This window comes from Lepidochelys olivacea (assembly GCF_965140295.1).
Source record: "Lepidochelys olivacea isolate rLepOli2 genome assembly, chromosome: 2".
NCBI lineage: Eukaryota > Metazoa > Chordata > Testudines > Cheloniidae > Lepidochelys > Lepidochelys olivacea.
This window is the reverse complement of record NC_140412.1, coordinates 232,420,903-232,430,742: the sequence shown is the minus strand read 5'-3', so window position 1 is coordinate 232,430,742 and position 9,840 is coordinate 232,420,903. Positions and strand designations below refer to the sequence as shown.

Genomic DNA, 9,840 nt, shown 5'->3' with positions numbered 1-9,840 from the left:
CTTATTTGCATAGAATAGAAAGTGGATCCCTAAGGGCATCTGGTGAGCAAAAACCTAGACTTGATCTGAAATACTGCACTGTGACAAGCTCCCACCCCAGGGGAGGGGAAGGAGAACAGTAAGTTGGAAACTTGGGAGGGAGGGACTATTTGTCTCTCTCCCAACAGATTCTACCTACACCAGCTCAAAGGAGTTGAAGATGAAACACGGCAATTTTACTTTCTCGAGTCAAATGAAGTCTCTCCTCTTTATTGTAACCTCCAGCAAAATGTTAATGCCAATAAACCACTGCATAATCCTGGGTCAAGGATGCAGTCACAAATGCTGTTTTGTTTCAGATTTTAAATCCATGTCACAGCTTTCACTGAGAAAACAGCTGTACCATTCATTATTGTAAATACAAAGTTGATGACAACAAACCCCCTGACTGCCTTATGCTTGCTTTTCCCATCTCATTACCTTTTTATATGCAGTGTGTCTGACAGGACCTTCCTCCACTCCACCCCCCCCCCCAAAAAAAAAGGATTCTTCCTCCACCAACATACCTGTCATTCCTTACTGGGGATGCTGCAGCAACGCAATGTATCACACAGCATCTATGTCTTTTCTGTCATGGTGTGAAATAAAGAGACAAAGAGGACTAGGAACTTTGGAACACCTACAATTAGAGCTGTGCAAATAATAGACTTTTCAGTTTCCTGGAAGCTCTGAAAAAAAATTTCAGGTTGCCCCCCCAAAATACTTTTTTCTGAATTTTTTATGAATTGAAAAAAAAATGTTTTGAGTCAAACAAAATGTTTCCTTTGACCTGAAACCAACCTTTTTGTTTCAGTGTCAAGATTTAGATGTAATTTGCAATTTAAAAAAATAAAATTGATAGAAGGCACCCACTTTCGGCAGCCCGGGGATGGGAGTGGGGGCACCCTGCGTGGAGGCACCCAAAACTGCATCGGAAGCCTCATATTGTGGAATCCACAATTTCTGCAATATTGCAAGTCAAGTAGGGGGCTTATTCATCATGGGTTTTCAGTTTCTGGTACTGAAACAGATAGGGCTCTTTTCCTTAATGCTCTTGATTTTCTTGGTATCAGTAAGAGTTCCACACAGAGACTGAGGATGGTAAGTAATCTTAAAAATACTACCTACCTTGTTGAGTTTATTTATTCCATGATTAATCATGTTACAATGAATACAGCCCCTTTTTGCAATAAGTAGCAAATCATTAATTCCCTGACAACACTTTATGTGCATCATGGTGAGTACTTTAGATATTAATGCAAGTGTAATACTCATTTCATTGGAGACCAACTGTAATGTAGTACTTGTTAATGTCCACTTCTTGTTAAGCTGTTCCTACGAATGCCAAATCGATTATTAATGTTGAGGTCCTTACTATAAGTGTCCAGGTGTTTATGCTTTACTGCTCAGTCCATTGTATTTTTATCTTTTGGTATCAAAAATATAATAATGTTGGCTAAGACTTTGTAACATCACCTGGCACATATATCTTAAAAGCTTGCCACAGGAATGACCCACATGATCTAGAGAAGAAAAATTGGAGATTCTAAGGATCAAGATTCAAATTTAGAGCTCAAACTGGAGCTCATTTAAAAGAAGGGTTGGTATAACTGCTTTTAAAATACTCTTTAAATTGATTAGTCCAATTTCCCAAACACTTGGAAAATGCAACAAATATCAAACCACTGTGACTTTTCATTTTTTGTGTCTTTTATATGTGTATAGTCTCCATAGCTGCATTCTAAACACTGGGCTGAGTGAGTGGAAACTGACTCTTTCCTGCAATTATTATCCAAACCCTTTAGTCTGGAACTGATGATCTAATTACACATAAGATTAAAGAATTCGCAGGGATAACTTGTCCTCAGGTTTTTCTTTTTAACCCATTTATCTCAGTATGGCTTGCACCACTGACTACCCTCACACGAGCACACTTTGAGTAGAAAGGTAGAAAAACTCTTTCTCCTGAGCTGATTGACCTCTTTGGAATTCTTAGTTTTTCTGCCTAGACAGTTTCCTGAGTTTGATTGACCTTTACTCACATCTGTGAAATGACACTTAGTCTGGCCCTTGATTTGCAAGTATCTGCTTGTGTGCAAAAATGGTCAACATGATATTTAACATTACATTTAAAAATCCACTGGACTAAGGGAATGTAAAATATATCACCCCTTTCCATGGGCTGAGTCTAAGTGGTGGGAGGCATACATGGGTTGGCCTGCCACTAATGGAGAGCCTACGTATCTGCAAGCAATACCCACAGATCACAGCCAGCCATGCATAGCCATTGCCCTTGTATGTTTTCAAGCTCCCAACTCATTGACTAGCATAGCTGGCTCAAGTGCCATATTGTTGCTGGCTCCCCCACTGAGGCTGCAGATGACTTTCCTGTTGCCACATCTCACTTTTAGGTACCTCAGAAATCACTGGGATTCACAAATGCCTAAGTTTGGCCCCTAGGCTCTCTATACAATGATTAGGGAGAGAGAGGCACCTTAGAATGGGCTTTTTAAAAACGAGCAGGCTAGGTGGCTCATTGACTAAGCTAGTCAATGGGAGATGCCAAGCCAAGGAGCGTGTAGTAATCCCCACCACTCCCTCTGCTTGGGATTCTCAGTTGCAACCCTTTTATAGGCATTCAGCACTTACGCCATTTTAGCAAGAAGCCAGGGAGGAGGGGAGAAGGATAAGCTGGTATACAGGAGACTCCCACCTGAATGGTAGAAGATCCCACTTCATATCCCTTCTCCCCTTGAGATGGAGAGAGGACCTGAACTGGGAGCTTCTTGCATCCTGAGTACCCTAACTAGTGCGCTAAAAGTTATAAGGGAGGTCCTCTTCCTCTATGCGTCCATTCTAGTGAAGTGTTCAAATGATTACACTGGAATTACTCTAGAATTACACTAGCATAACTGATAGTCTCTGTGCTTATCTCACATTTATCCAGATATCCACAACCCTGCCTCAAACAAAAAGAGCCAGATTCTGGTCTCAGTCTGGCTGCAAACTAGGCCAGAGCTTTGCCTAAAGATTTGTGCTGCATTTTTGCTTTCACTGTCTGGTATTCCTGTTCAGGTGTGTACATACATTAGACTAAGATATAAAGTCTCCAGGATATTGTCAACTAATGTCTTCCCAGCAAACAACCCTCATTTATAGTGCTCAGCAGCACTGAGTGTGGCCTGGCAAAGCAAAGCCACCCTTCCTGGAGATTCAGCTCATTAGACTTTGTTAGTCCCTCATTGGCACCCTATATAGTATATTTAGTCAAGGGCTGGTATTCAGTGGAGAAAAACCTGACTGCAAAGATTTAACAACATTTATTTCCTTTCTGGCACTGGTTTTAGATTTTTTTTAATATCAAAATTGTGGCAAAAATGTGAATTTTCTCTTTGGCTCTAATAAGAGACTGTTTACCGGCAGCTTGCTGCGAAGTCCCAACCAAATTGATGGAAATAACGCCGTCTTGAATACAGTAGTCTGCCTGCCACTCCTCAGCTGTCAAGCACAAGGCAGTTACTATTTAGCAGATATAAATGAATCTTTTGTTCCTGGTGCAATATGGGTAGTGAAAAATAATTGAAGGTCAGGAAAGATGAAAGGGAAAAAGTATTTTAAAAGAAAGCGTAAAAATCATCTTATCTAAATGTAAAATCTGAAGATGATTAGGTAAAAGTCCTACTGTGGTGTACAGATAACCTGGAGGAATGACACCTCTCATTTCAGGTGTCAGGAAACAGCTATTGAAAATAAATGATATTCAAGAATTCATTAAGTTTCTCCATTATAGTTGTTTACATCTATATGCCTCTGTTAAGAATATTAACTGATTAGTTTTATTATGTAATAAAATGGTTGATTTTGTATGGTAAGAGGGACTGGGTAAAACTGTATGTATTTGTTAATTGTAACGTTTGCATCATTATAACTTTTTATAACAATGCAAAGTGTGACAGCATGTTTAGGGAATGACGGGTTACAACACACAACACTTCAGGGTTTCACAGTGTTAGCACAATTTTGGAATTAAAGTCAGGTTATGGCGGAATAAATGAGAATTCTACTACAAGGACTCACTCTTGTAAGTTTTGAGCTTCTTGATAATGCTGAAGGTAATCAACTCTTCTGGACTTAATTGAAATCCCATTGAGCTCAGCAGTTGACATTACTCAGCACCTTGCAGAGTTGAGCCCCAATTCTCAATGCACCAGGCTTGCAAGGGTAGTACAGCAAATTACTTCCATATTTATTCTTTCAGTACTCCAACATATAATCAAGAGGAGAAAGCCGTTACCAGAAAAATTACAGCATTCTATGGTAATGGTCCCAGACAATGCTTTGTCCCTTTCCTGCAGAATATTTCTATAAGGGCAAAATAAAAAAGCATGTTGTCAACTATCTGAGCCTATTGGACTGTGTCGAGGAAGATGTATTGCAAAGTTGCTTAAACTATAAACATCTCAAATCTTTTCTTTGCATCACAGACTATATTCAAAATTAGGAGGCAATCCAATATCACCCCCTAAAATCCCGCTCATTATTCAGAATTACACGAAGGTTGGGAGGCCATAATTCTTGGCTCTGGTGGGAAACGACCTATTCATTAGAGAAGCTGGTTTGTTGCAGAGCTAATACCCACCTTCTATCAATCACCAACCTAAAAACATGAGTAGCTTGTGGTGAAAAGTGGAGCAGAAGGATGTTTGAGTAGATATGGTTTTCAATGTTAATTTTTGTGTCTTTGTGAAGTCAAGTATACAACACAGTGTGTCAGACCTCTGACTTGCAAAGCTGGTATTCAGACCCAAGACTAAGACATTTATTATAATCACTTTGCTATAGCCTGGTCTGCTTGTTTGGATGGTACATTAGCTCTCCTACTTTTTCCCTTTGGAACACGAAAATAACTATGTAAAATGCCCTTATGGTTCAAAATTACAGAAATGAGTCATCTTTTCTCAATAGCAGCAGTAAAATTAGAAATAAAAAACCCCAAGAAAATGGTTTGGATTAAGTGAAACTTCTTTTTATTAATATACTTGAATTTCAACCATTCAAATGTGCAGTGAATTCATAATTACAATTACCAGGCTATTTTTGTACCAAGAGAACTATCACATAGGTTTAAACTTTCACATATGCATAGATGGTATTTTCACAGTAGTGTTATATTTAGAACATAATTATTTTAATTGAGGAATTATTTCACAGTATCCTAATCACATATTTTCCACTAGATTTTAGAAACAAAATCTTCAGACACAGGAAAAAATTACACATAGTATCAATTCTATTGTATGTCTACTTTGAATAAATTGCAGAAGTTCTCCATGTTTTCTGTTGCTTTGCCATAAAGAGGATTGGAAAAGGAAGAGACACTTGTATCTTTACTGGAAGCATGCTAGAAGAAAGGCATAAAAATGTTATTTCAGCAGTAAGTGCTGTTTGGAAATAGGTGCAAGAATGGCAGTAGATATTAGGATATCCAAGTAACATGCAATGACAGTTGCCCCAGAGAACATCCTCATGTTCAAACTAAGCCAAGAATCCCAAACATTTAGGACCAGATTCTCAGCTGATGTAAATGAGCATACTTCTCCTGAAGTAAATGCTTGCTGGGTGGCCTTGGGCTAGTCAGTTCATCTTTCTATACCTCTGTTTTCCACCTGTGTCCGTCTTGTCTGGATAGATTATATGCATTTTTTTTATAGTGCCTGGCACAATGGGGCCCCAATTCTGATTTGGATTTCAAGGTGCTACTATAATACAAATGAATAATAATAATAATAATGATCTAGCCCCTTGAGTACATTTTTGTAGCATCGTTATTATAGGGGTGCTTTGGTTAAGTAACTGATTGCTTATCCCTGGAGAGGTATTTAAAGCACTATATACATTGACTTATGGACAAGGATATAAAGTTACTCTCCATGGAAGGCCTTTTGTCATCCCTGACCATTTCTAGAGCAACTGCCTTACTGATAAGGGTTAAACTGCTGCACGACATTGTGAAATGCTATGCTACATTAAGCAACTGAATGAAGTTCATGGCAGTAGCTTCAGCTGTACCTGGGTTGCATTGCTGCTAAAAGTTGTGGATGGTGGAATATCTATGAATTTCAGGAAGTTCCCAGCCCTTCCTTTAATATTACATTGACGACACCTCCTAATATTGCTATATGGAATAAGGAAAGATGCTATCCTATTTAACAGATTATCTAAGACTCTTCTGAGAGATTATTATAAGCAAGCAATGGAATGGCTAGTAGCACTTAGAACCATGACAGTGAATTTCCATTTTGTAAAACTCACAGAGAAGGTAAAGACTCAATTTCAGGTTGGCACCTCTTAATACAATTCAGTAGCATAATCATTTGTCTTGAAATTTTCTTAATTCTGAGCTGAACACAGTATGCCCAGAAGAGCAGTCTGTTTGCATTTACTGTATTTGGTATAATGAAATGTTTCAAATTGAGTAGCCATCTTAGTCTTTTAAAGAGAAAACCCAAATAAGGAGATTAGAAAAACATTTAATTTAGGATTTGCAACTTAATTCAGAATTTCAAATTAAACTCCATACAAGGTTGTTTCACTCAGTAATCTAGTTAAAAACACTTTGTAGTAAAGTCATCTTCAGACTTAGTACTCTGCCTAAATATGCTTATCTATCAGATCTTTTCTGTAATATTTAGCAAATGCAAGCAGAAACAAGGAAACGTAGAGAAGTAGTTTGTCAATAATGCAATAATTTGAGAGAGGTTTGAAATACCCATCATAGGAATGAACATGGCATTTTGAAAAGAAAATTATTGATACATACCTCCTGCTGTGTTTGCCATGGGGAAACACTGATTTGAACGACGGGTGGGGCAACACACTCAGAAGACTACAAAAGAGATAGATCAGCTTCAGAGCAACTTTATTTAACAGTAAGTGACATTAAAGAGACAGATACCAGAACTATTGTCATCAAATGATATAACTGAGAGAAAAAATTAAAGCTAAACAACAAATTATACAATTATATGGGCAAAAATGTGGCAATGCTAGATCTAGGTTGAGTCTGTCAGGAAGGTCAGTTAAGCTGAGTTTGTTAAGTACTTAACTGTTGTTCATCTGAAGATTAGTGATACTGTTACTGTTTGACAATATTTTCTGATTGGAGACATGAATCATTTAAACTTAATGTTCTTTAAGCTCTGGGAAAATAGAGGAACCTTTGTTTTGGCTCTTGCAGAAAAAATTATTGGAAGCACATATCATTCGATTCTTAAAGAAAACAAAAGAGAAAATCTAGTGGAGCACCAGATTTCAATCACAGTGCCCAGGGATCTTTTATCCAGTATGAAAATATCTCTTCTGACACCACACTTCTGTTTTTCAACTAGCTATTAAATGAAGCCTGTCAAGAATCTATTTTAACTAAAATAGAAGTGTCCTACTAAAATGGACATGATTGTAATGGGAATGTTTCCAACATGCTCTTACAAACCCAAACCTGCAAGTGAATGAATCTGATCTAATGTTTCCAAAATCAGATGTGAGGAACTTTTTATAGAAAGTAAATGGCATGCCATCGTTAATCCTGTTTAATACTCTGGTAGAATCTGATATTACTTACTGAGGAAAGGATAAGAGAAATTTTATTTGCCATGGCAAACCTAGCCTAGTTCTTATAGTTCTGATAAGAGTAGTCTCAAAATGAGGTAGGGAAGATACTTTAAGATTTAATTTGCACCTTTTATTTCCAAGGCATATGGATAATGTTCTTCATATAAGTTATTTTTAAATTAAAAATAAGTCATAATACCACAGCAATGTAATTGAGATGCATTCAGTTAATGGGCTTGAACTGTCTAACTTAGAGCAGAATTTTTGGCCCACTATATAATTTGATGCTTGACTCTTTTCTTCCTGAATCTTTACAACTGTATGAAGCTGTTAGATTATAATTTAATTAGCAATGTTTTATTAGTAAACTCAGTTATGTTCAGCAAATGGGATCAGGCAAAGCCATACCAATGATGATATATTCTGCAGACTTTTTGTTTACTATAATATTTTATAGCAATGCAAATTGCAACGAGTTTAAAAGATTAGAGTGTGTATCATAGTTTTCACTAAATCCAATGGTGTTGCATACATGTAGCTAAGTGCTGTAGGTTAGCTAGCCCTCTATGTTTTTAAAGTGCTCTTTATTTTCAGAAGCACGAGGAGAGAGGGAAGCCCAGTGAATGGGCATTTGCTCTAAATATGTGACTAAATACTCTAACCAAAATAGGTGTTATTCAGATTCACCAGCCAGAGAATATTAGCTGCAACCACAAAGAATTCCTAACACTATATTGCCTTCAAATGGGACTATTAGTATGCTGAAAATACAGTGCAGCAGAAATCTTACCTTGACTGCCAGTGGCAATGAAGTAGTTTTGTAAGACTTATTTCTCTATTTAAAAACATTCATTTGTTTTCCTGGGCAGCATGTTCGAACAACACTGTGGCTTTGTACTTTCTACTTCTGTAAGTGTAGAACTGGCTATTGCTACTTACCTTTACTTTCCCAGGTGAGCTATGATCCTCGTACAATGGGTTAGTGAATGCAGTATTATGGATTTCCTCCAGGTTCCTTAAAAAGATATAGATTCTCAAATAGTAAAATTGGTTAAGGCTGAGCCAAAAAGATAAAGGGCAAAATTCTTTCCTGATATAACTCCACTGAAGTCACCGGAATTACACAGGAGATGAATTTGGCCTGATGGGTTTTGTTCTGTGAGCTAGCCGTTTTTGAAAAGACAGTAAAAACAGAATTGTTTAACTTGTTTCTGCTAAAAAATAATATACTATTGCACATCCAAGGACTTATGCAACATGATTTACAAAGTGTTGTGTAAGGATATTTGGTGCTACAATAGGTAAAACTGGACCAAACAGGTAAGTTACAGACTCAGGCCTTGTCTACACTACTGGGGTAAGTCGACCTAAGTTATGCTACTCCAGCTACGTGAATAATGTAGCTGGAGTTGACGTAGCTAAGGTTGACTTATTGTGGTATCTACACCTTGCTGCGTCAACGGGAGACACTCTCCCACTGACTTACGTTACTCCTCTCGTTCCGGTGGAGTACCAGAGTTGACCGGAGAGCACTTTGCGGTTGATTTAGCTGGTCTTCACTAGACCCACTAAATCGACCCCCGCTGCATAGATCGCAGCAGCGTCAATCTCCAGTAAGTGTAGACATGGCCTTCACTTTAATGGCACAAGCAGGCCTGGCACAAAGACATCACAGTACAGTGCAGTAAGGAAGAGTATGGCATGTGGTCTTAGACCTGAATGCTATACAAAACAGATTATTTTAATGGAGGAGCCTGATGTTCATTAATTAGGACCCTGTTCCAAGAATAAGGGGGTAACTTGCAAGAAGACACAAAGTCAGGAGTGGTTGAAAGAGACGAAGGGAATTTTTGGGGGTGGAGAGCATAATGGAGTTATAGACAGAGGAAGACAAGAGGGGGCATAAAGGAGATATGGGCAGGAGCAAAGTTCTGGTTTGCTTTGAAAGAACCTGCTCTTGCAAGTTGCTCTCACTCCCTTTACTCTCTGACTACTAGTTGGAATTATATGTCTTGCTTTTCAGCAGGACATGACTAGCCAAGTGGGCCCCTGCAGCTCACTCACCCTTGGTAAGTCCCAATTATTAATCAGTCTCTTATCCATAAACAAGCAGATTTTCAGCTTCCTAATCAAACCACTTACGATTTTTTTGAGGTATGGTGAAAACGGATTGGAGTACTGTTGCCAGACATTCAAACAACAAAGCTAGTA

At 38.1% G+C, this 9,840-nt stretch overlaps 1 protein-coding gene across 1 annotated transcript in view; it reads right to left on the bottom strand.

Annotated features, from left to right (window-relative positions):
- Positions 1-5,308: 5,308 nt before the first annotated feature.
- Positions 5,309-9,840, bottom strand: part of MALRD1 (MAM and LDL receptor class A domain containing 1) — a gene marked incomplete at both ends in the record, with an annotated part of 444,317 nt that continues 439,785 nt past the window's right edge. The window contains 3 exons of the mRNA XM_084621129.1: positions 5,309-5,419; positions 6,839-6,904; positions 8,569-8,644. Coding sequence (XP_084477255.1) covers positions 5,309-5,419; positions 6,839-6,904; positions 8,569-8,644 — 253 coding nt within the window. The remainder of the gene's footprint in view (positions 5,420-6,838; positions 6,905-8,568; positions 8,645-9,840) is intronic.